Consider the following 26,850-nt stretch of genomic DNA (forward strand, 5'->3'; position numbering starts at 1 on the left):
ATCTTGGGAGTTGTAGTTAACTCCTCTCCTTTAGTGTTTCTCTCTGCAGATTGACTTTTTTATCACAGACTCAGATATTTTGTAGTTAATGATTTAGCTGATGTTTGCTTCAGTCCATAGACGGTTAAACACAAAACAGCTGTGAGAACATTTCACTAAAAGACAAAGATTTGACCATCACAAAGATCAAGATTCATCCTCTGAGAACCATGAACATCTCAGTCCGTCCAATAGCTGTTGAGATATTTGAGTCTGAACCGAGACGTCAGGTCAGGTTTTACTTTTTATTTAAACACTGAGCTTTAAAACATCACAGCAGAAATATTTTATTCTTCCTTCTCCTCTCCATGTGTGATGATGTAGCACAGAGATTTATAATCCAAGTTTCCTGCAGCGTCGATATTTGACGACTGAAACATCTGCTTCACCTGTAATCACACAGTAACACAGCAGAGGAGGTTAGCACAGGTTAACACCAACAGGAGTTCTCAACGTTGATCCTCTGTGATTTACCTCCTCAGGTGTAAACTTGTCTGCTTGTGTCATCAGTAACTTCTGTAATCTGAAAAAAAACCAGAAGGATTTAAATTTCCTTCCACAGGAAAAAGAGACGAGTCTAAACGTCTGAACTCACTCGTCTTTGTGAACGAAGCCTTTGGCGTTGGGGTCGAACAGTTTGAAGGCGTTTAAGATGGTTTCCTCAGGGTCTGTGCCTGCAGACAGAGACCAGACATAAAACATGTTCAGATGGTTTCATTATCCACAGCAGCAGCCTGCGACCTCTGACCTCTGAGAGCACAGGTACGTCCACCTGCAGCCCTCCATCATCAGGCTGCATTACAGCTGTTTGTCTGTGAGAGGAAGAATGGTTCATTTCCTCAAAAACTATATCATCTTAAACTATGCTTATTGTTAAAGGTTAAAGTGAAACTCTGGTGTTTTTGATCTTCAATGGTTTTGAGTGTAAGTGATTGATAAGGACAAAAATCTTTAGAATCAGTGCAGTTTATCACTACCAGACTCCATTGACAAAAACAGGGATTTAACCAGGAGCTGCTGGAATACCACTGCCTCCATCTGTTAGTGTGTCTGTGTTACTGTGTGGTACTTTTACTTCAGTAAAGTATCTGATTACTTCTTCCTCCACTGAAAGTCACACAGTAACACAGACACAGTAACAGATGGAGGCAGTGGTATTCCAGCAGCTCCTGGTTAAATCCCTGTTTTTCTCAATGGAGTCTGGTATGGTGATATAAAGTGATGTTTCTGGATCTGACTCTGTCTGTAGGAAATGTTGGGTAACGCTCACCGTGCAGCTTCTCTCCAAACAGGGTGAGGAACATGGTGAAGTTGATGGGACCGGTCGCCTCCTTCAACATGTCCTCCAGCTCGTTGTCCTTGACGTTGAGTTTACCTGAGGAACCAGAACACACCTGTGTGATGAATCTGCCTCAACACCTGCGTCACATGTCCGTCTGTGATCAGAGCTACGAACCCAGAGAGGCGTAGGTGTCCTTCAGATCCTCTTTATCAATGAAGCCGTCCCGGTTCTGATCGATCAGGGTGAACGCCTGCATCAGAGGTGAGGGGTTAAAGACTGAGAACAGAACAGATCTGATCTGGTCTGATCTGGTCTGGTCTGTTATGGTTTGATCTGATGTGATCTGGTCTGATCTGATCTGATCTGATCTGATCTGATCTGATCTGTTCTGGTCTGATGTTGGAGTGTGATCTGTTCACCTCTTTGAACTCTTGGATCTGGGTTTGTTCAAACATGGAGAAAACGTTGGACGAGGCTCTCTGAGCTCTTTTAGCCCCTCCCTCCTTCTTCTTCGTCTTCCTGCTCGCCTGAGGAAACAGAGCACGACTCAGTCACAGATACTGTGAATATTTCCTGTAAACTTCAGGCCACACAGCAAATCAGTTTGTATCAGACACATTTATCTTGTTTAAGATGAGGAAATAGCACTGCATTATATTATTATATAATCTGATGTATGTCTCACTGTCAGACTTTTCTCATTAACATAAAGAATCTGAACATTTCTGTTTGTGAACTAATTTCAGTTTATTACAGTTTATTCTAATAATTCTTTACATACAGCAGCTCTGTAGCTTTACAGATGTGTTTCCTTCTTTTCTACACATTCACTTCTCTCATTTCTACAAAGGTCGTTTTTATAAAAATATACAAACGTTTTTAAATGAATATATTACACTTCTCAGTTTCCCTCAGTCATTTTAAATACAGAACATAAAAAGACCTGGTTCATATTTGATCAACATATTAGAGTAATGTAAAGAGTGAAGTGATGAGTACGTACCATCTCTGCTCGTCACTGACGCTGCCTCTGCTCTGACTGATGCTCTGGGAGCAGACAGTTTAAATACAGCAGCTGTCTGAGAGGTCAGAGATGGTCTGAGGCTGGGGGGGTCTTCAGGGTCTTCAGGGTCTTCAGGGACCCCCCCAGCCTCACACACTTCCCCTTACATGGTCAAAATGTTTAGTAAAACTCTGGTTCTCCGGAGACTCGACAACTGCTGCTGTGGATCGAAACCTTTTAAAGTGTTTCTATTTACAGGCTTTCACATTAGAGACAGAGGGAGGAGGGGGAGGAGGGGGGAGGAGGGGGAGACAACCCTGAAGAAAGTGACTTTACATTCCTCTTTTTATTCCTTTATTAAAATCACTTCCAGCTTCCACTGAGCCACACACCACAGCTGATTTCTCTGTCAACAGAAAGCTGTTAACTGACCTGATCCTCTGCTTTAATTCATCAGTACATTAAGAACAAACACACGAGCTTCAGCTGCAAACACAAACAAAGAGGATCAGACCTGAACAACCTGAACATGGATGAACTGCCTGCAGAGACACTGAGCTGGGTGTTCCTAATAAACTGACAGAGAGTTACTGAGGTAACAAACACTCTGTTTGTTTGTTTGTTCTAGTTACAGGGTGTCAAACATACAGCACGTCTGTCTGTCTGTCTGTCTGTCTGTCTTTATGTTTCATGGTTCAGTTTGATGAGTGTCCACGTGGCGGCGCCACACTCATTCTGTCCCGCTCCTCGTGTTGCCTTCAGGTGACCTACAGAAATGTACAGTAGACTGGAGACACTGATTAATGATGAGTCTCAGTAACCAGCAGCTGTTTGATCTCATTCAGCTGAAACAGAGTTTGATTATTAACAAACTCAGCTCATAGTACCTGAGTGTTTCCGTTACTTTTTACAGTGTGTTCATCCACAGCTGTAGTTACTTTACAGATTAAAACATATTCAGCATTAATACACATCATTTCATCAAGTGGATGATACATTCATGTTTCCATTTAATGCTCCTTTACAGTCTTAGTTACTTTACATTACATTTAAAACACATGGAGGACACAGGAGTCAGTTACTGCACATGAAGTACTTCTACTGTCACACTTTACCTGAAGCTGAAAATACTCATGTACTTTTACTTAAGTAGGATTTTCAAAGCCTGACTTTCACTTGTAACTTGTACTTTCTGATTTCTCTGCGCTGGTACTTTTACTTCAGTATCTGAGTACTTCTGGTACTCTGTCAGTAAAACACCAGAGTATTTCTTGCAGTGAAACTTTGGTTTTTCCGGGGTTAAGCGGACCGTGAACGCGTCGGACCGTGAACGCGTCGCATTAACATCACATTAATACTACATTACCCACACCCCCCCGCGTCGAGCCATGTTGTAGGAAATCCGCTTGCGGCGGATTATTGTAATCCGACAGAGGGTCTGGACGACACATCGGATCACGACGAAAAAAACCAAAGCCCAGCGGCCTGTAACAGATGCAGCTCGTCCGAGAATAAAGGGATAAAGTTGGGATATGATCTGCCGCTCTGCTCGGTGCTCCCGCAGCCAGTGATCGGCGGTGCCCGGGCCGTTTCCTGGACCCATCCGTCTGACACACTCTGACAGCGGCTTGGCATCACTGCACCGCGGAGCAAGGGGAGAGGAAAAGCTTTAAATCGTCGGTTAAACAGACCCCCCCTCCCTTCTCCCTTCCCCCGTCAGGTTTAGGTCCAGCCCGGCTCAGCTCGGCTCGGCTCGGTTGTCCTGTCTGCGGACCGAAGCGCTGCTGCCGCCGCTCGCACTCTACAAGCTAGCACGGCTAGCTCACCCCAGCTAGCTAGCTAGCTGGTCAGGAATTTATCAAGTTTAGTTCGGAATAGAGTCAGTTTTCCGGCCCGCAGCCCAACAGGAGGGAGGATGTCGGCGAAAGACCAAAACAAACTCTCCACCATTGAACGACCCATCAAAGGTACGTGACATTTATTTCTTTATTTGTTCTCCTCGGGTGCAGGAAGTTAACGGAGGCTGAGCTAGTTTGCTAAACGTGAGCAGCTTTAACGCGCCGCTGGGCGACAAGTCAGCCCCGGTAACAGTTAATTTACTCCGCTTTATTTATTTATTTCAGTATTTTTCATGGATCATGGAGCTTATTACCGCCTCTCCCCTTCACGGCAGAGAGGCAGCCAGGTTATGCAAGTTAATCAATCCAGCGGCAGCTAATGAGTTAGCTTTGTAGCTTAGCTGTCCGGAGTGCCAGATGTCAGCGTTTGACATCCGACTGTGAGCCGACACTTGCCGCTCAGGTTCGGGGGGACCAGTCAGTCCGACGCCCCGGACTCCCGGCTCCTGCTGGCGGACAGAACCGGCGCTGTCTCACCGGGGGAATGTGCTTTAATGAGGCAGCTACTGTCGTGTGATGAGACATTTTATTGGTTGTGGATGTGAATGCGGCTCTGCGGTGTTGGTGACTGACTGCAGGAGGTGTGTGACGACCCCCCCGCACACACACACACACACACACACACACACACACACACACACACACACACACACACACACACACACACACCCTTTCACCAACAGCTGTTTTTGGAAAATGACTTTGTTTAAGAGCAGAGACACTTTATTAGACCAACTGTCAAACAGACACCAGTCATCACAGCAGCTAACGATTATTTTTGATCATGAGAAGAATCGTTCTGAGGATCAGATGACAGAATAAAGAAAATATTAACATGCACGTTTTTATTTCCCAGAGTGCAGAGTGACTGATGCAGGTTATTGTTGTAGACACACTGAAATAATCACATCAGTAAAAAAGACTCAACATGATGAATTTGTGGTTGTGGATGTAAATGCAGCGCTGCAGTGTGTGTGTGTGTGTGTGTGTGTGTGTTTTGGCTTTTCCTTCAGCTGGTTTTGGAAAATGATTTTTTAGAGACACTTTATGAGACTGTTACAGTTTCTGCTCCACAAACTCTTCGTCCACGTTTAACATCGTCCTCGAAGCCTGTTCTCGTTTTACTGATGATCACTGACTGAATCTAATGATTCATTCATTAGTTCATTGATTTGTTAGTGAATGTTGATCAACAGAGCTCTTCAGACGTCGTGTTTTATTTGACCAAAAATCCCAAAACCTCAAAAAATTCAGTTCACAATCAGTCGATGAATCAATCAGTCGATTAACAGTAAAATAAGTCATTCTTCTGATCATTGATTAGTGAGGAAACATCAGCTGTCGTCTGGTTTCAGGAGCTCAGATGAGACGATGTCTTTGGTCAAACAACTTCAGATGTTGGAATCTATTTTCTGACATTTCCACATGACGATGAATCGAGAAAATAACCTGCAGATTAATTGATGATAAAAAGCAAATCTTGTGATTGTAGAGGAGCCAGAGAAGAAATCTGTGATCAGCTGTGATCAGCTGTGATCAGCTGTGATCAGCTGGTCCTGTAGAGTAAATACAGAATTTATTACTGTTTATAGAGTTTACAGCTGATAACTGACACAGAGAAACTTACAGTTCGATTAATCAGTGATGAAAATAACTCGTTTAAGTTTGATTTTCACATGTTCACTGTCTCACAGTGATTTTCAGTCTTTGTGAGCTCCCTGTTGTGACATTTGTGACCACAGTGTTGCATCAAATTCTGTGACCCAGTTTGGTAATTTCAGCTATTTATCCAACACTTACAGAGACCTGCTCTGCTTCCACTTCTCTGCTGGAAAACCAACTGGGTGAACAGACACTTACAACCAGGTCATTTAGGTCTGAATATTCAGATGAATCAGAAATGAGTGATAAATTAGAAGAGAATATAAACTCCACCAGGTCGTCTGTCCTCCATCTTGTGCTCCTGGTTTTGTAGAGGTGTTTGTCAGGTCATTAACAGACAGAAGACCTCAGTAAAGTGCTGCACACGTCAGTTAAATTCATCATTAATACATCTGACAGTCATTTCCTGGAGTTATTGATCGATGGATCGGTGAATAAAACGTTAGAAAACAGTGAAACATCCTCGTTATCCCTGAAGCTGAAGTGACCGAGGCCGAGCCCCCGTCTGACCGGGTTAAGACGACTTAGGATCGTAAAGCTGCCGGTGAGAGTCACAACATTAAAGCTGCCTCCTTAATGCTGCTGCTCAGTCAGGAAGTCAACACACACACACACACCACACACACACACACACACACACACACACACACAGCCAATTATTTTCTCGATCAATCATGTCTCCAATCCTCCAAAAATATGTCAAAGTTTTGCTTAAAAAAGATGAACTTGATCACACAGTGATCAATCAGAACAGCTGCTGACGATCGGCTCATTGATTACCTGACCAATCGATTTGAATAATTCACGCTGAACCTCAAAGAAATGAGAAGTTTATCTGACGCTTGTTTAATTAACTGATTAACAAGAAAATAATCAGCAGGTTTTTCACAGAGTGACAGGACTGCAGCTGGTTATTGATCTGTTATCAGATCATTGATCAGCTTGTGTGTGATTATTGTTTGTCAGTTTGTCGTCTTTACTTTTCTGTGTGTGTGAGAAACAGAAAAGCAGCAGAAAGTGTTCAGTTACAGTGAAGAGTCATTTTCCTGGTGATCATATCTCTGCCTGCTGTAACATGTTTGATCTGAGTCAGTTTTCTCCTGTTAGAGACGATAAAATGACCTTTAACCTTAATTGATGACACTGTTAACACATATTGATCTGGAACTGGAATAATCGATTAAAGAGCTGATTCCAGTCTCTTTAATCTGTTTAATTAATCAGCTGTTATCTGATTCATTTCTGAATCTGCTGATTGATCCATAATGAAGATAATCATTAGCTGCAGCCCTGAACTGATTAGAACTCTGATCGATTCAGTTTTCTGTCGATAGATTAATTGATTGGCTAATTATTTCATGTTAAACACAGTCCTCCTGACGCTGCAGCAGCTTCCTGTTGAACCTGTGTGTGTGTGTCAGTGTGTGCTCTCTGGTTGTGTACACACACCGGTGGATGCGCTCCGGCTGCTCCGGCCTTTTGGCTTAGTTACTGATGGTAATCGAATCAGTCGGTGCGTTAGCAGTGGCTGGCATGTGTAATGATTCTGTCCTTATGCATGATTGATGGAGCTGAGCACGGAGCAGGTTCAGTGTCCTGTCCTGGACCCCGAGACGGAGCTCCGCCCTGGGGCCCGTCCTCTGATGACACTCTGACAAGAGACGGCAGGAAGCAGCTGTTTCAGGACGTTCAGGTGTCGGTGACAGTTTTCTCTCCTGTATAAATCATAAAGATGAACATCTGATACAGAAGCAAAGGTATGAGAAGGCTGTGGACATAAAAACCAAAGTCAACTACAGCTCCCATGGTGCATTTCTGCAAACGACGTCCAATCACAGAGCTTCAGTTCTGTGACTGTGAAGATTCTGGGTCTGTTTTTCAGTGTTCAGAGTTTGGAGTTTTCTCCAGCTTCTTTTCCCGTCTTTTTCCTGCCTTTTCTCCATGGTAACGGCAGCTGAGGATCATGGGTATTGTAGTATTTAGAGCCATCGTCCAGAACTTGAGGTTTGAGATGGTTCAAACTGGGTTTAGGAGATGGTTTAAATCAGCAGCTCCTCTCAGCTGTGAGCAGCAGAGTGTCCTGCTCTGTTTTATTTCATTTATTCTTTACCCCCCCCCCCCCCCGGCATCGTCACATATTAGTATCTCTTGTTATGGTTAGACTCTGCTGGGCCTCAGCAGCTCTCATATTGAACACTGAACCGTCCAGTGGAGGAACATGTAGATGCCATCCGGTTTGAGCCGAGCAGCAGGAAAAGAAACAAAGCAGGTGTCTGTTTGATACGCTCTTTGTTTTGCTTATATCTGACTGGCTCCTGGCTGCAGGGTGTACGGTGGCCAACAGGGACAAAGTTCAGCTACAAGCAAAGGCCAAAGTGGGAATGAAGAAGTTTGTATTTGTAGATTGTCAGTGAAGTATCGTCCACAGGTCGATCATTCAGTCAAGTGTGAGTTAAAGTAGAGTGTTTGACTTGAGTTAATATGAGACAGTCTTCCTCCGTCCCTCCAGCCAGCGGCAGGAACACACCATCTCTGTCGTTGATTATTTGAATACCACTTCCTGTGGTGGTCTGTGACGCCTCCTTGTCACAACTGTGGTTTTGTTTTCCTCTCTTCAGAAACGCAACACTGGTTTCTGAATTATCGGGTAGATGATGTTCGAGTCCGACTTGACATCTGTCTCGAGCTCCGGACGGTTTCCTCCTCCTCCTCCTCCTCCTCCTCCTCCTCCTCCTCCTCCTCCTGCTGCCGGTGATGAACCAGTTCAGGAGTGAGGACATGATTGGCTGAATGTGTGCGACCTGGTTTGGTTTTCAGAGTTGCACACAAAACTAGACCACTGAGAGAGAGAGAGAGAGAGAGAGAGAAGAGAGAGAGAAAAAAAAAAAAGAGGAGAGAGAGAGAGAGAGAGAGAGAGCAGGTTGTGAGACATTGAGTTTTCACCAAGAGAAAAACGACCGTTTATAACCTGAGCGTCACTTTTCTAAAACTTCTTTACACAGTTTAAAGTAAAACTGATGCTGAAACACAGAAAACCAGAGTAAAACACTGCTCACATTACTGAGGAGCCTTCATCATGAGGTGTCTGTTTGAGTTATTCAGGATAAGTGATAAGTCTGTAAATAAACTAATGGCTGATGCAGCAACACAGCATCTAAAAAGATCTGAACCTTCATATCTACTGTTAATATTAACCACATCACTCAGCTGCAGTCAGTATGAAGACACCATCATCATTTGCTGTAAACTCCAGTGGGTTTTATTTGAAGCCAGTTGTCTTTACCTCAGTGTTTGTGTTGTGATCAAACATCAGCTCTGACTAATTCATGTTAACACAGTCTGTAACTTAATGAACAAATAAAACAAAGATCAGCTCTGAGGGAAGACGCTCCACTCTGACTCACCTCTGTACAACCACAGAGACGTCGTGAGATCCTCCACTGACACTGTGATCCAGATCTGATCAGTAATTTAATCTGATCAATAATCAGTTCTGAATCGGGACCTTCAGGATTTGAGTCAAGTAGCTCGTGATAAATAAGCAGAGTTAGAAACATATTTCAGGTTGGACCTGGAGTCTGAAGATACACAGAACTGAGGCCAAGAAAAACCAGAGTTGGGACTTTCCTGCTACTGTGTTGGTCTAATGAACAATAACAGACTCAGCTCAGGTTCAGTTATGGAGCCACAGTCATGATCTAATGTCAGTGTGAAGAGAATGAATGTTTGATCCACCAGGTCTCTGTGGAGTGAAGGTGTTTTCCAGGAATGAAACACTCTGGTATTTCCTCCGGGGGCTGGTGTCTGCTGCCAAACTGTAATCCTCAGTCTTCAGGTCAGGCCTCGACACGCTGTTCCTGATCTGATCACAAAATCCAAACAAAACATCACGTCTGCAGCAGAAACTCTGGAGAGTCACTGAAAACACTGGGATGGATGTCGGGGGGGTTAAAGCTGAAAAACTACTCACCTGCAGAAAGTTGATGTTTAATGATCAGTGAGTTGTTTCTCAGTTAATCGATTCATTCTGATCAGGACTGCAGAGAGCTGCTGGCTGCTGTGTTGTTTTTCCTCCTCCACAGACTCAGGATCAGTTATAGAGCGCGTTGAGCTTTGTGTTTGAGACTCTGTGTTTCCTTCTGAAACCTTTGTTAACAAAAGCGCTCTGTAAAAACTGGACCATCCCTCCTGTGTTCAGACGGAGTTTATCACCCACTCTGTGTGTGTGTGTGTGTGTGTGTGTGTGTGTGTGTGTTGTTGGCATCAGTGTGGAGCTGCATATTTCACCCGTCTGCCTCTTCCCCGTCTGTTTGTAGCGGTGCCATATCCTCCCGGTACACGCCTGACGGTCAAAGACCTGTATGTGGACGGGAGGCCCAGCGTGGAGCTGCTGAAGGCCCATCTGGTGAAGGAGGGCCGGCTGGAGGAGGAGGCAGCTCTACGAATCATCAACGAGGGAGCCAGCATCCTCCGCCAGGAGAAATGCATGCTGGAAGTGGAGGCCCCCATCACAGGTAAACCCCCCACCTCCTCCCTGACTCTGACTCTCAGAGCATCAGACGCAGATTTCCCCCAAACTGAGGTCCTGAGGAGCAGAGTGACGCGAGACAAAGACAGTCTGTGTGTCGTGGTTCTCTCTGGAAACTCAGCCAGTTTCACAGATCCACCCTGTCTCAGATGCAGCAGTCTATTTCTACAGCTGCCCTCCCTGACATGTGGCTTAGCTTAGGTATCCAACCCTCCACCCTCGTGCCCTCTGACTATTTTTATCTCCTTCTGCACCGTCCTTCCTCACTTATTGTTTCCATATTTTCATGTGTCTTCTCTGCTGTCGTCTGTTTGGTTCTGAGATTTTATTAGAAACCAGTTTCATGTCAGACACATCACAGACATTATATATTATGAACAGCAGCTCTTATGCGTAGAATTATCCCTGGAGTTTGTCTTATTGTCAGTTAATCCAGTGAAAAGACCTGAACTGATCCAGAGCTGAAAAGATTTCATTAGTGGGCTGAGAGAAAATTAAACATTTTCTCTACAAAATGTCAAAAAAAAAAAAAATAAAATCTGCTTTTCTCTCTTTTATATTTTAGCAGACTGAACATTTTCAGGTGGAAAAGACGTGAAGCCGTCACCTCAGACTCAGAGATGGTTAGTCAGTGGTAGTTTCAGCTCTGGTTGGTTTAAGTCTTTCTGTTAATAATGAGAGAAATTTAAACCTGTTCACACTGGACATTAAAAGATGTCTTCATTAACATGTTGATTAATCAGTAATCTTTATTTGTACGGCTCCTTTTGTGCAGGTTTTACAGACGACTGTGGAGCTGGTAATAAAACAGGATGAATGCTAATGTTAACAGTTTGAGCAATGATTAAACCAATAAGAATATGTAAAATGAAACCGATAAAAACAGTGAGAGTTTATTTGACAGGGACGAGCCACAGTTATTGCACCAGAGACTGATAACAGCTCATTTTCATGTGTTGTCTCTGGGCGGAGGCCATGAGTAAAAGATGAATCATGAAGAGGATGAAATAAAGGCAGTGGATATGAAGTGAATATCCTCCAGAGTTCCTTCTTTTTCCTCCTCATCAACTTCAGATAAAGTTGGAAATATATTTTCCTCCTCCATCTTAAAGAAAGGATCTGTGAGCTTAATGAACAGAGGATGACTTCAGAGTAATGTTTCATGTAAACCACCTTGTGTTTTGTGTGTTCAGTGTGTGGAGACGTCCACGGACAGTTCTTTGACCTGATGAAGCTTTTCGAGGTGGGCGGGTCCCCCAGCAGCACCCGCTACCTGTTCCTCGGGGACTACGTGGACCGAGGCTACTTCAGCATCGAGGTGTGTGTTTGTGTTTCTGACATTTGGAGCGGTGGCAGCCCCGCCACTGAGCCTGGGCCCCGTCGCTCAGCCTGGGCCCCGTCGCTCAGCCTGGGCCCCGTCGCTCAGCCTGGGCCCCGTCGCTCAGCCTGGGCCCCGCCGCTCAGCCTGGGCCCCGCGCTCAGCCTGGGCAGCGGAGCGGAGCTTCTTTCTTTAAAGGCACTCTGTCTGTCTCCTCGAACGTCCCAACCGCCACACTCGGCGCCCCACCCAGTGCTCACACACCCCCACTTAAACACACCAGCGTTACGTGCACAAACACGCCTCGCGCGCCGCCTCCAGGCTCGGCCCGTGTCCCATTTCCAAAGCAATCTGAGGGAAGGACTGAGCGCTTTCTCTGGAAGGACTCGTGTGTGTCTTACGCAGCTATGGATGGCATGACATTTTTATCGGCTGCTGTCATGCTTCCTTGTTAGGATGAGTGGATATCCTCTCTCCTCTCCTCAGGCTGGGCCACAGGGTCACATGCTTTTTGGAGTAGCTGATGCTCCATTGAACCAGATTAATTTAGAAGTCGTTTATCTTCAGAGTTTGGTCGACCTCAGACTACTACCACACAGATCTGAACTATGTGTCCCTGCTGCTCCTCATTTTGGCTCCAGGTTTCTTCATCTGTATTAGTTTTAGTCAGTTTTCAGATATGCTGCCGTTGCCCTGAATGAAAAGCAACCAGAAAGAAGCGTGGATATTAACAGACTGATTTACTCCTCTACACAGAAGGTCCTGTCCTATCGCAGTCGTCACAGGTTTTAGTTTTATTCACATTTGTTTGACACAAGTTAAGACGTGTTTGCACAGTGCAGTGTTATTGATTATATTCTCAGAGTTTAACTGATGAACCCACTGGTTTCTTTAGGCTTCAGTCATTATCAGAACTCTTCACACCCACAGATGATAGATGCTGATAAATATTGATATCGATCAATGCGGTAATCATATTTTTTGCTGTATCACCCAGCGCTACTCTGAACCCTCTCTCTCTCTCTCTCTCTCTCTCTCTCTCTCTCTCTCTGTCGCTCCTGCTCACCTAGCATTAGCATTAGCATTAGCATTAGCACAGCTAGCTGTTCTCTCCGCTGCAGATCAGCTGATCGTTCAGAAGCTGAAGCTAAAACAGATAACCTTTCTTTAGTGAACATCTGGAGGAAGGTCCAGATGTTTGTCCACATTAATCCTGAACTTCCTCTTCCCCTTTGAAAGCAACATGAAGATATCAGAGTAAAAAGCTAACGCTAACTTCACCTTATTCTAAATAATAATCTGTATGAAGTATATTTCTGCTTGTTCAAGTCTCTCAGGTCGGTTTATAGAGACTCTGTGGTTGAATCCACTTGATATTCTTCTCCCTCCTCTGTAGTTTGGATGAACAGCTGGTCAGATCTGGCTCATTGTCGACGCCTCCAGAAACTAAAAAAAAGAAAAAGAAAAATTCAAATTAAACAGGTGGTTTGATGCAGCACAAAAACACTGAGTAAATGAGTGGCAGCTGAAAAGAGTGGGTTTGTTTGGAAGTTAAGTAAGACGCCTGTCAGATCGACTCTCACTGTGTTTCAGTCCGTCAGCAGCTCCTGTTCCTGGGAACATGTAGAAGTGAATTATCTCCTTCACCCACTGATGATGAGGATTTATCAGGTTTAGTCACCTGGTGATGTGCAGTGATGTGTTACCTTGTTTTGTAACATGAGTGCAGAGGAAACAGAGGACGTTCATCTCTAAGTGGACTTTTGACTTGTGATGCGTTCAGGGTCTGTAATAAAATGTCTGCTAACTCTTGCAGACGTCAGTTCAGTGAAAGAAATGACTGAAAGACAGTAGCTGGTCTGAGTGACAGTGTCTGAGTGTCCTTCTAACAACAGTCCGGTTCAATAAGCGGAGCTGCTCAGTCTCATTTCACACACCTTCATTATTGACATAATGTCCCGCTCAGTTTTCCAGTGTTTGAATTAAACGTTCCCGTGAGCCTCGGCCTCTCCCGATCAATCACCACATTGATTAAAGAGTCTGTCATTCATCTGTGACGGCCCCTGGCAGATGTAGAGCAGTTTATTTATCTGTGGTTTGCTGTGGGATTAACCTCCTCCTCCCCTGTGTTTGTGTCCTCAGTGTGTACTGTACCTCTGGGCTCTGAAGATCAACCATCCCAACACCCTCTTCCTCCTCAGAGGCAACCACGAGTGTCGACATCTCACAGAGTACTTCACCTTCAAACAGGAGTGTGAGTCCTGCTTCATGTTTTCCTTTGGCTTCTCTGTGTGTTTGTCTTTGAAGGTCTCCGCCATAGACAAACGTCTAAATGAGTGTGTGTGTTCTCCAGGTAAAATAAAGTACTCGGAGCGTGTATACGATGCCTGTATGGAAGCGTTTGACTGCCTGCCTCTGGCTGCTCTCCTCAACCAGCAGTTCCTCTGTGTGCACGGAGGCCTGAGCCCTGAAATCACCTGCCTGGACGACATACGCAAGGTAACAGAAGCCAGGTCACTGATTTCCATCAGTTTCTGAGTCTCAAACATAAAACAGGAGCTCTGTTGTAGTATAGTTATAGTAGAATACAGCTGTATTGTTGATCAAAGTTGTGTGTGGCTCATCCAGGAGTTTCTGAAAATGTCAGAAACAAAGCAAAACGTCACACTGGAGCTGGAATCAGAAAATATTTGGTCTTTGTGCTCAAACAAATATCACAGTGGTTGCAGATTAATTCATTTTTTCCTGGAATCGATAAATGAACTGATAGCTGTAATAGTTGTAATGTTTCACTTCTTTAAAATGGTTCAATATGAATAATATCTGTGGCTCTGTGTGCAGCTGGACCGGTTTAAGGAGCCTCCTGCGTTCGGGCCGATGTGCGACCTGCTGTGGTCGGACCCGGGGGAGGACTACGGTTCAGAAAACACCCAGGAACACTTCTGCCACAACAGTGTCCGAGGCTGCTCCTATTTCTACAGGTAGGACGTCGAGGTCAGGACTCTGCTGCTGGAAACCTTTCTGCAGTCAAAAAAAAAGACAAAAAACAGCTCGCTCTGTTAATCTGAGCTGATTAAAGCTTTTCTAAACAATGGCTTATCTCTGGATAAGTGACCGCTGGTTAAATCCGCTGTCAGACAGATAATGAAAACAAATATTAGCATTCTCTGCTCTGTCTTAATATTTGTACTGCATTTGCCGTGTTGACACCACATGGAGGTCACAGAGAGGCGAAAGCTGCTGCTGCTCAAAAGCCTCTTTTATCCTGCATTAGTTTGTTTTAGTAGCAGCACATTTAAATGAAACGTTACTGTGTCTGTAACAGGTTTAATACATCTGTCAGTGATGGCAGCTGTCTGTCATCATCAGTTTTATTTAGCTGTCAGTTAAAAACATCCATGCAACAGGTAAAACAAGATATACATCAACTGAAACTGATGACAAACAAAAAGCAGAGAGGGTTTGTGCTCCTGTGATGTCAGTCCCTGATCGTAGACAAAATGTCCGCCCTCAGATCAGATCAGATCTTCAGATGCCAAAGGTGACTGTTCTGTGTCTGTAAAGGTCGTCAGGTTGTGGTTTTATGAAGTGAATCTGCAGTTCTGTGAGGCTCTGATATAAACTCCCTCTTCTCCTGTGTAAAAAGCCCTGACCTTAATTAATCCCTAATTTTAGCGCTTTTAGCATCTCTTGTTATACTGGAGTTTAAGCGGCCTTCTTAACTGTCATAGCAACCGAGGTGACGGAGAGACAGCCGAGCGGTGGGAGGACGCAGGTCTGAGCGCTCGTCACCGTTTCCTGTAAAGACGAGTGTCTCTTTCATCGTGTCCCGATGTTTGTTCATCACTAATATCTTTGTTTTTTTCAGTTACCCGGCAGTATGTGACTTCTTGATGAACAATAACCTGTTGTCTGTAATACGAGCACATGAAGCCCAGGACGCAGGGTGAGTCACACACCAACCTGTCACTTTGATTAGACACTGATTATTGGATTTCTATCAGTTTCTGCTGGTTTACTGTATTATCTCCTCTTTCCTATCATGTTTGTCTCATATTCCTTTTTCATTAAGAAGAAAGCAGATAATCTGTGTATGGTCAGATACACTGCATCTCCAGAAACACTCTCTGAGCTTTATCTCAAAAACTGACAGAAAATATTCAGGAGAGAAAAAGCTTCCTCTGAAAACGAGAACTGTGACAAAAAGTTTGACCTTTTTCATCAACAAATAGAAACTGAACAAGCCCAGGTAGAAACCCAGTGGCTGGTCTGTGAGTGTCTCTCCTGTCCAGCTGACACCTGTAGTTTCAGTTTTAACTGTGTGCGATGGAATCCAGCTGTCGTCTGTAAGTCTTTGATGAGCTGCATCACAGATCAGTAATATCTCTTTCAGACTGTCGATAAAAAAACAGAAAACTCATGATGAAATGATATGAAACATGCAGCAACAAGAAGAGTGAACTGACTTAATCAGATGTCTTCATGTCAGAAGAGAGAGTCAGAGCAAATCCTCAGATGTCGCTGAAGAAAATCACTTCATTATCTCATGATCAGCGTCTTGCTCAGATGAACACAGACACTAGCAGATTTCAGTGAATCAGCTGAACTGATCTGCAGTGGAGCAGAGCTGAAGTGTTGTAACCTTCATGAAGGACACATTCACTTCACTCGATAAAACTTTTTGTCAGGGCGGTTTTTTGGTTCTCTGTCACCACGTCTCTAAGATTCAGATTAATCCAAGTAGTTTCTGTTTCCTTCCTCTCAGCCTGTCTCTCTCCTCAGGGATCAATAAAGTTTTTCTTTATCTTTACTCTCATCTGTGTGTTTGTGTCCGTCAGGTATCGAATGTACAGGAAAAGTCAGACGACAGGCTTCCCCTCTTTAATCACAATCTTCTCGGCTCCTAACTACCTGGACGTGTACAATAACAAAGGTAAGAGAAGCAAAGGATGGAAACCATGGCAACAGGATGGAAACCTTGAAGCCTTGGCAACAGGAGAGAGGAAGTGCATCATGAAGTGGAAATGTTAATGTGTGTGTGTGTGTGTGTGTGTTGTCCTCAGCTGCGGTGCTGAAATATGAGAATAATGTGATGAACATCCGGCAGTTTAACTGCTCCCCTCACCCCTACTGGCTGCCCAACTTTATGGACGTCTTCACCTGGTCTCTGCCCTTCGTCGGAGAGAAAGGTGAGAGTCCAGTCACTGCTGTGTCGGCAGCTCTGTGGAAGGTTCAGGCTCTGAAGGTGAAGTGAGGATGTTGAAGAATAAAACCAAAGCTTCATACCACATCAGTGACTTCAACTTCATAACCGTTGTTTTTAATATTTAGTTCAGGTGTCAGATTCACATAGAGCCACAATAAATAGTCAAATAATTGATTAGTTGATGGGTCGATATTTATTCTGCAGGTGTTTCATTAACTCAATCTTTTTTAAAGAAAACATTTCTGCGCTCAGATTTTCGATGCTTCTCTTTGTCATTAATGAGTTAATTAACTGCTGGTCAGACATTTTACAGAAAATCAATAATCAATAAAGAAAATCAAGTCACAGCCCTGAACACATATTCAGTGTTTAACACCTGATGTACAGTCTGTCTGCTGTGTGTTGTTGTGCCTGTTGTTCAGCTCGCCTACAGTTGTAACAGATCAAACCTGCACGTGTTTCCACAGTGACAGAGATGCTGGTGAATGTGTTGAACATCTGCTCTGACGACGAGCTGATGTCAGAAGGAGACGACACATGTGAGGGTAAGAGGATGTAACACCTTCTCTTCATCACCCCCGCCTCTTATTTTTAAAGAAAAGAAGTGTTTCTAATCAGTAAAGTAATGACCGTGAAAGAGTTTCAGCTCCGTTAATTACAAACTGTTTCTCAGAGCCGACAGTTTCCGCTCAACCTGCAGAGATGTGAGATACGTTACACAGAGCAGTTTGTCACCTTTATGTTTGGTGTTATATTATGGTCATGTGGTTGTGTGGGAGTGAGTTATGAACACTCTTCTTGTTGTTGGACATTTGAGACATGAAATGGCCTCCGACTAAACTCACACGTTTCTTTACACCACATTTGTATTTAGTTTGCACAGTTCAGACTGTGAGTATTTGAACAGACCTGATCTCCTCTTTAGATTTACTGCACATTGAAAGTAAATAATTATAGACGGAGTTTTTCCGGGGTTATATCGCCCCCTGTTGATTTCACAGCTCCTGACAGCGTGTTTGCAGTTTCTCGACAACATGAATGATTATTAGTTGGAGTCAAATCTGCAGCGTTGCCTCTCCTGACCAAGAATTTCAGGCTCCATGTTTGTCTAATCTGACATGGCGACCATGATGAGAGATGATCCTGGCGTTGGTCCGTCTCTCTTCTTCACCTCCGTCCTCAGTCTGTAGCTCTCAGCTCTGAGCTCCTACAGAAGACTGAAATCTTTAAGAAGGTATTTTTAAAAAGCTCACTGTAGCTTTTATCAGACAAACAGGAGGAAACTCTGCGTTTGTTTGGGACTATTTTCAGCGGCGGATTGATCCACGTTCGTCTCACCGATGTGTTTTAATAGGTTTCTGCCATGTGACAGATGCGGTCTACATCGCTGTAGTAAACGAGCCGTCACGGTCGAAGAAACCTTCAGTGTGAAAACTGGCGTGTTGCCATGGCGACCTGCAGGGATGTGATTATGTAATGTAATTAATCAAACACACAGCAGCCTGCACAGGAACTGAAACCCTGAGGGAGGCTGAAGCGTGGTGTCGGTGAAGCTTCGGCCAGTAAGAGTTTATCCACAGAGAAGAGTCTGTCCAGTCTGTTGTTAGGACAAACCTTCACTTTGATTTGACGCTCTCCACAATGACTGAACATTCAGGTGGAGCCGACGACGTCCTGGCTGCTGCACCTGGACCTTATAACGCAGGGAAAACCCTCCCTGAAACAGGATTTCCTCTGTGCTGGTTAATGGTTAATTTTAGACTTGATTATACACATGAAGATGAAAGTCTTGATGTTTGGGAGATGAGTCTGACACTAATTATAACGATTCTGAACCTGAACCACAACCTGCACACCCCCTCCCCCCAGCACTTATTTTATAGAGTCCTGCAGAGATGAAGTATCTCTGTAGTCCAACCCTCAATTTAGAGCGTGAGTAGAAACACAACGAGGCTGTAAAGGTGGACTGGTGAGTAGATGGGTTTTCATGTTAACGTCCCCGACAACCTCTGTAGTCTCATTTAGACACTCGTTAGCAACCGCCTTTTTTAAGACACGTAAAAGCTTCAAACATCAGGAGTGGGGGATTTACTGACCCATTTTATGTCTGGAGAATAAAACCTGAAAATGTCTGGAGCTTGTGTTAAAACCACAGACCTTATTTCAGACATTTAACCAGAAACACACTGACAACAGGAAGAGCTAACATGCTAACATGCTAACATGCTAACTGACTTCCTGGTTTCAGGATCAGTCCTGCAGCTCTGTATAATTTTCCAGCTGCACGTGTCATGTGACTGTTTTGGTCCAATCATGATCGAGTTATCTCTGCAGTAAAAGTCAGGCTAGCTCAATTAGCACGAAGATGAATAAAAACCCTGAGACTGCAGAGTGAGACACATTCACCAACAAGGTGTGTTGGTGAAATGAAACGTGATAACCTGATATTAATGTGAGGGGATGGATTCAGTATTCAGTTTTTAATTAGAGAGAAAATTCACTCATTGTCAGCCCAGACGTGTTTTCATGCTGTAGTTATTGAACTGATCAAATTTGAGAGCTAATCTGTAGGTGAAGGGATTTGTTATTTAACCGAGTTACTACATTTTGTAGTACGTGACTTTGTTATGTGCAAGTTGTTCAGTCCAGATCAGAATTGACTTATTTGTATTTACACATCAGTAATTTGGACACACAAAGTAAAATAAATGAGCGTAAGTTATTAATTAACAAATGAGTCATTTACAAGCACAGGTCATTAAATCAGGTTGATGTGAGTGTGAATAAAAACTCTGCTTCATGTTGCTGATCATCAGCTGATCTGTGTTGTTGTCGTTTCTTCTCATCTCTCTCCGTTTGTTTTCCTCTGCTGTGTTTCAGGCGGAGCTCCAGCTGTCAGAAAGGAGGTGATCAGGAATAAGATCCGGGCGATTGGAAAGATGGCGCGCGTCTTCTCTGTGCTCAGGTGTGTTTTTGATTTTCTCTGATTGTTCAGGTTGAATCGTACATGATGAGAAACGTTGTTAAGGTGGAAACATCCCGTCACCTTCAGATTAACCTCAGAGTGGAGAGTCCGTGAGGAGTAATGAGGTCAATTTCAACACTTCCTGTGTGTTTTCATGCTTCAGGTTTAAATGACAGCTGGTAAAGAAAAGTTTAGAATCTCAGTGGGACTGTCTCATTTTAAAAAGCTTGATAAATAAGGTTATCAGACAGAGAACACAGCGCAGTTACTCTGCAGCCGTGCTCCACTTTAGTAAAAGGCTAATGACTTTTTGCTTGATTTACACGTGTCCTCCTTTAATCCTGTGGAAGTGTGTCAGAATCATTTGTCCTTTTAATGATGAAAGCTCTTGTTCAGAAAATGTCTCCTAGTTATTTTAAGGCCTAGAAAAGCTTTACAGGCGTCTTATCTAAAGTTCCTCTTCCTGTCCAACTTATTATCAGTGGATTGATAATCACCATCACAGTGTGTAGTTCTGCTTTTGCTGTGTGTTTATTTCACGCTCTGCAGTGTGAACCGCCCGCGCTGCATCAACGCATGATCAGTTTTACTTCAGTCTGAACTCGTCTTTCACGTCGAGTCGTTCCTGCAGACGACGACATTTTGTTTCTAAACTGTTTGATTTACTTTTTATTAAACCGCAGCTTCACAGGCTTTAACATGAAACCAGCTGATGTACTGTTTAATAGATATAAAAACCCTCCCACGGATCTGAGAAGCCACAAGCAGCTCACAGAGAGAAACCACACACACACACACACACACACACACACACACACACACACACACACACACACACACACACACACCCTCTGAATGTGAACACAGCTGTGACTGATCTCAGATCATCGAACACATGAACCATTTCTCAGAATCTTTACTTCAGATCTGACTCACTCACACACACACAGTTAACACCAGTGTTTTACCTCTCCTTGCTGGGGTCAGTAGCCACACCCACCAGTGATGTCACAGCGTCCTGGAGCACACCTGTGGCATCACTGCAGCCAGGTGAGAGTCAAACAACTGGAGGTTTCACTGTTAAAGCAGCAGTGTCACTGAGTATTAATAAACTTCCTGTTACCAGCATGACACACCCCAGTCTCTCACCCAGCTGTTACAGATCCAGTTGCATTGTGGGAGATGTAGGCGAAGGTTTTTCAGTAAAAAAAAAACGACAGTGCACTGATTCACACTGTAACTACAGCAGCTCATTTCTAAAGCAAGTACTCGACTTCAATACAGTTTTGAGGTACTTCTACTTTTCCTTTTCTGACTGAGGTATTGTACCTTCTACTCCGTTTATCTGATTACTTTAGTTACTTTAATCTACATTTAGCATTTCTCACTCACTACAAAAATAATGTCTGATGTTTAAATCTGTTTTCTTAAAACAAGTGAAGAAATCTGTCGTTGCTGTGAGATTTTTACAGCCAATAATAACAAGGATGATCATTATCAGATTTATCATCGAAAATAAATAAATCAATACTTCCTGTTGATCGCTAACAGGTGTGTGTGTGTGTGTGTGTTGTCAGAGAGGAGAATGAGAGTGTGTTGCAGCTGAAGGGCCTGACCCCGACAGGAACGCTCCCTCTGGGAGTTTTGTCCGGAGGTCGGCGAACTCTGCAAAGCGGTGAGTGTTGACGTCAGCCGAGCATCCGCACCCGACGCTAACACAGAGTCCAGCTAACACTAACTCCCTGTGCCTGCACTCACACCGACAGACTAACCGCTCAGAAACACCAAACCCAAACCCCAGCCTCACAAACACTCCAGCACACACACAGTGAGGCGGAAATGTCAAGTGGAACCATGTCCTCCTTTTAAAGGACCATTCTGTTCAAACGTCTCCACCATGCTGCCCTTTAAAGACCATCAGCCAGAGAGAGACGGTGGCTCACACAGAAAGATCTGATCATATTCACACTGATAACCACAATTTAAAATCTGGTTTCTAAAGAAGCTGGAGCCTTCTGAGTCTGAGTCGCTCGTACGTAAAAATCACGACGCAAGTCAAAGTCGAACCTGCAGCGCTTCTGTTAGAGAAATTAAACCCGTAATAAATTTATCTCTGAGTCATCACACAGAGGAAAACAGGTGAAACAAATCTTCACAGCAGCTTGAAAAATGAAAGTTTTATTTTTCAAAACATGCAGAAAAACAGAGGAGGACAGTTTGACTCAGAGAGTCTGGTTTAAGGAGTAATAGATGCAGTAATACCAGACAGGGTCGTAATTAGAAAACAGACTGAGCAGGTGTACCTAATAAAGTGACCTGAGTGTAGATTGACCTTCACTGTGTGTCAGATACACTCTGAACTCTCTGGTGTCGTGTGAGAAGTTCGACAGGTTAGAGTTGTCTCAAATCAAACATGGCCGTCGTGCACTAACAGGAAATGACGATCACACATGTGACCACATCAAAATGTCTTCCAGCTGCTTTTCTCACTCGACTTAACGATGCAGCCCACATCCTCATCCATTCATTATTGATTGATGAATTCATTATTGATTAATCTGCTGTTTATTTCTGATTAACTGAACAATAGTTTAGTTTCTAAACTGAGAGAAACTTTCCTTAAATTTCCTTCTTTTGTCCTGAACACAAAGATGTTGCGTTCACTGTCACCTGGGACAAAGGAAAGCAGCAGACAGAGAGAGTTTCTGCTCAATGAATAATCAATAAATGATGGAAAACAGATCAATAATCCACCTGAAGGTCTCCCTTTAATTCAGCAGACTGATCTTTTTATGGCAGCATGATGTTTACTGCTCTAACAGCCCCTGATGATGATGATGATGATGATGTTGATGATGATGATGATTGATGATGATGATGATGATTGTTTGGATCCTGTGGTTCTGCTCTAACCTCTGACTCTGTGGATGGAGGGGGGAGGGGTTGTGTGATGATTGACCTCCATGTTAACAGGACTGACTGAATGCGTTGATATATAACGTTCCCACTCTCTCTCCATTGGTTTTGGGCATGGCACTTCTACTCACGCTTACACAGCCACCGTAGAGGCAGAAGAGGCACGAGGTATGCAACCATCAATCTCTCTGTCTGTCTCTGTCTCTGTCTCTGTCTCTGTCCGTCATGTTTTAACTTTTAAAAACAAGTGTTTCTGTCACTAATTTCATGTCCGCGGCCGCCGCAGTCAAACGGCCGCTTTAATCCTGTTGTTGTAAAGTCAGAGAAAAGGTCAAAGGTCACAGTGATGTGTGTCCAGAGCCTGTCTCCTCCTCCTCTCCTGTGTTTTCTGTAACATGCAACAGTAATCGCAGTGAAATGGCCCTTTAATGAAAATCTGTTTCTTTGTCTCCACGCTGTCCTTTGTCCTGTTCTGAAGTAAGTTTACTCTCCTGGACAAACCAGTCCTCCCAGTACTCTGCATACTTCATGTACCTGTAGTAACTGTGAGCAGCAGGCTCAGGAGTTCAACAGGAGGGAAATCATTCCAGACTCCATTGACAAAAACAGGGATTTAACCTAGGAGCTGCTGGAATACCACTGCCTCCATCTGTTAGAGTGTCTGTGTTAAAATCCCTGTGTTTGTGGATGGAGTCTGGTGCTGATATATAGAGATGATTCTGGTTATTTCATTTTGATTCTAAATGTCAGTTTGTTTAATGTAAATCCAAAGTGATCAGCTGAATCATACCACAGGACTGTTGTTCCTAATGAACTGGACACCGAGTGTGTTTTTAAATCACTATCATGTGAATATTATATTCATATATTTGTGCAGTTTTTTGTCTCGTATCAGTTTGATAAATCTGGTCTCAGATCAGTGTTTAGCTCCTGACGCTGCTCTCAGTGTTTCTCCTCTGTGACTCTCCTCTGACGCTCGTCTCGTCTCCTCGCAGCCATCCAAGGCTTCAACCCTCAGCACAAGATCCAGAGCTTCGAGGAGGCTCGAGGTCTGGACCGGATCAACGAGAGGATGCCCCCCCGCCGCGACAGCAAGCAGCACGAGGCCACCCCCTCCCTCAACAACCTGCCGGCCAGCACCGGACCTCCGGACAAGAACGGCACCAACACACAGGCCTAGATCCTCCCTCCCTCCTCCTCCCCTCTCCTTCTCTTCCTCCCCTCTCTTCCTTCCTTCCTTCCTCCCTCCTTCCCTCTTTTCTCCTTTAAGAGCAGGAGAAGAGGCGGTTCAGTCCGAGCGACTCTCACCACGCTTAATTTATTTTATCATCTATTAAATATCATAGTTTAAGACTGAACAGGAGAAAATCTCAAACGTACGTGGACTTTGCTGAAGGCGATCGATCGCTGCCCAGTCCGACCCGAGCAAATCCATTTTATAACAGGAGGATGGTTTCAGGACGAACCCGGTTTATTTCAGTTTGTTTGGTTTTTTGTTTTTTTAACTTGCTGAGGGAGGAAGTGACGCTCATTCAAACGCTGTGTTCGTGCCCACACACACACACACACACACACACACACACACACACACACACACACACACAGAATCAGATCGCATAAAATCCATCCTTTCTTATGCCAATGATAGTGTGACTGAGCTCCCAGGAGCAAGTATTGACATTTATATTATATATGTATATTTTAATTGTTCCCTCTTTTCAATGTGATGGGTTTTTTTGTTTGTTTTGTTTTTGTTTTTTACAACATAGATTTAGGCTTAATTATCCAGAGTGGGGGGAGAGGGGTGAGGAGGGGGGAGGAGAGATAAAGGGAAAGGACACAGGGGGAGTTAAAGGGTTATTCCGCTTTCTTACAACTCGAGTCAGTGTAGGACGTTTGAAATCTCACTCGAGGTCCAGTTACTCACTTTCACGTCCCTGTAACTGAGCAAACTCCCTCCGGTCGAAAGTTTGACTTTTTGTTTTAGGATCTTGTTTAGTTTGCCTCCGTCACTGCAGCCGCCAGAGAATCACTGAGACGCCACTGAAACTCAGTCCAGGTTAGATAAAGTTATTTAGAAACAAAGGTGAACAGTTAAATTAACAAACTTCACCGTGGTCTCCGACCTGCAGCTCAGTCACTTTGTTTTTCAGCTTTTAAAAACTCCGACTGACCTGAACGTACGATGTGAAGCAGAGTAGTTACTGGATGACGATTTAAATTCCCTAAAACAAACGTCACCATGAACAGTCGTTTAACAGGCTGTAACAGTAAAGTTTAACAGCTTTTACACTGAAAACTAATGAAACGACATGTTCAGAGACGCAGGCCGCTGCTTAGATTCCTCACTTTGTTCTGGAAGGTTTCCTTTGTAATGAGGGATTATTAACAACATTTCAACCCGAAGAGGTCGTCCAAGAGACTTTATTCCCTCTCAGAACTTAAAGTGTTGGATTAAAAAATAAAATGAATTTGTGCAGCATGGTTTAGGTTTGTGATATTTCCTGCCTTAGTAATCGTCGGAGTGACCGTGCGTTTTCAAACCTCCATCGTCCTCGTTTAATCTGGTTGAATCAGATCAGTTTTCTACAGATCTGAACTCGAGACTGAACCAAAACAACCACATGGAGACTCTGACCTCAGTCTGACCCGACTACACGGTGAACTCTGACCTCTGTAGCCAGGTGAACTCCGACCTGCAGACAGCAGCTTCCTCCTGTGTTGATGTTAAAACAGAATACAGACCAGAGTGTGAGCAAGACCTGTAGGTTCTGGATCTGGTTGTCAGGTCTCAGATTTGACCCTGGTGGGTGCAGTGTTTATATCAGGGAGAGAGACGATGACCAAAACCTTTAAAACCAGATTCAAGTTGCACTAAACCGGAATCATCCTTTAAACCGACAGAGAGAAGCAGGGGACAGGAGGCGGGTTTATCCAGGTGTGTTTCAGGTGTGTTTCCGCAGTGATGACGATGATGAGGACCTGGGTGGGTTTGATTTGCTTCTTTGGGACGTTGTCGGGAGCGGGGCCTCGTGTCTGACTTGTGTTTGGGTCTCAGAACATATCTCACAGAATGTACAGAAGAAACAGTTTAAAAAAAAAAAAGAAGATAAAATCAAGATTTTTTTTTTCTTTACAGCTAAATTTGAAAAAGAAAAGAACTTTTTTTTGTCGAGTACATGTATTGCGAGGCCTCTCATTTATGTAGATGTTTCACTCCATTCAAATAAAAAACAGAAAAGTACCGGTGCCTGTGTGTCTGTTGAATGCTGCTGCTGCTGCTTTCAGCGCTCAAGGACGCCGTCTCCCCGTCGCCAGGGCGGCTGCCAATCAAAGGCCGGGCGTGGGATGTGTTGCTTTGTGCAGCTTCATCCAGCAGGGAGACGAGTGGCATTGAAACATCGCCAGCTCCTCACTTTTATGTGTAGGCCCCATATGTTTCTTAGCAACACAAACCCTCCACATTATTACCTGCAGCTCGCTTCCAGATGAAGTATCCACAGCTCAAGTTTGTCAGCGTGAGTCAGAGAAGGTTAATGATAATAAAACCTGCAGCCTGTGGGGGTGTTCGAACGCAACGAGACACAATCACGACTGTATAGGTGTGAAAAAATCACACGGGGGAGGTGTGAAACTCTGTAGTAACGAGGAAGAGACGCATCAATGCCAGAAAATACCAGGATGTTTATCAGGTATATTTAGATTCTGGGTGTTTACATCTGTGCAGCTGCAGAGCTGTTTGTGAAGGAGACAGTTACCGTCATGTTTTATGTTATGATGCTTGGAAAACCACAATTTCTTTTTAATCAGAGTGAGGCTGATAAACAACAGTAAATGTCAGTAGAGAAATGTCAATGATGCTTTTAAGGAAGTGAAGAAGAGGTGATGCCATTAAACAGACCGGAGCGCTGATGAGTTTATTTATTCAGTGTTAAATGTCCTGAACACCAAATATCATCTGTTCATGGTTCTTTAAGAAGCAGAAGTTTGAGGCTCGAACAGTAACACGAGGACGCTTTCAGATTTAACAAAG

General features: G+C 43.9%; 2 protein-coding genes and 1 long non-coding RNA gene across 4 annotated transcripts; 1 reads left to right on the top strand and 2 right to left on the bottom strand.

Annotated features, from left to right (window-relative positions):
* Positions 1-270: 270 nt before the first annotated feature.
* On the bottom strand, positions 271-2,553 carry LOC108892278 (myosin light chain 5). The gene is made up of 7 exons (XM_018689740.1): positions 2,325-2,553; positions 1,741-1,848; positions 1,496-1,571; positions 1,310-1,414; positions 635-713; positions 514-562; positions 271-428 (listed from the first exon to the last, which is right to left on the bottom strand). Exons 1-7 carry the CDS (start codon positions 2,325-2,327, stop codon positions 327-329), a joined length of 522 nt encoding a protein of 173 aa, XP_018545256.1. The 5' UTR covers positions 2,328-2,553; the 3' UTR covers positions 271-326.
* A 1,138-nt stretch (positions 2,554-3,691) lies between these two features.
* Positions 3,692-26,061, top strand: LOC108892277 (serine/threonine-protein phosphatase 2B catalytic subunit gamma isoform). 2 transcript variants are annotated; one of them, XM_018689737.2, is made up of 14 exons: positions 3,692-4,291; positions 10,201-10,398; positions 11,606-11,730; positions 13,873-13,984; positions 14,084-14,229; positions 14,572-14,711; positions 15,599-15,676; positions 16,569-16,663; positions 16,794-16,919; positions 17,404-17,481; positions 19,817-19,901; positions 21,479-21,576; positions 22,959-22,985; positions 23,813-26,061. In XM_018689737.2, the coding sequence occupies exons 1-14, from the start codon at positions 4,240-4,242 to the stop codon at positions 23,995-23,997; spliced, it is 1,545 nt and encodes a 514-aa protein (XP_018545253.1). In that variant the 5' UTR covers positions 3,692-4,239; the 3' UTR covers positions 23,998-26,061. The 2 variants fall into 2 exon arrangements, with proteins under 2 accessions (XP_018545253.1, XP_018545255.1); XM_018689739.2 differs by lacking the exon at positions 22,959-22,985.
* LOC127142760 (uncharacterized) lies at positions 7,995-10,192 on the bottom strand. Its single transcript, XR_007813792.1, has 2 exons — positions 9,289-10,192; positions 7,995-8,723 (listed from the first exon to the last, which is right to left on the bottom strand). It is a non-coding gene; the product is annotated as an uncharacterized LOC127142760 (long non-coding RNA).
* Positions 26,062-26,850: the final 789 nt, after the last annotated feature.

The sequence above is a fragment of the Lates calcarifer genome, linkage group LG9 (genome assembly GCF_001640805.2).
Source record: "Lates calcarifer isolate ASB-BC8 linkage group LG9, TLL_Latcal_v3, whole genome shotgun sequence".
Lineage (NCBI taxonomy): Eukaryota > Metazoa > Chordata > Actinopteri > Centropomidae > Lates > Lates calcarifer.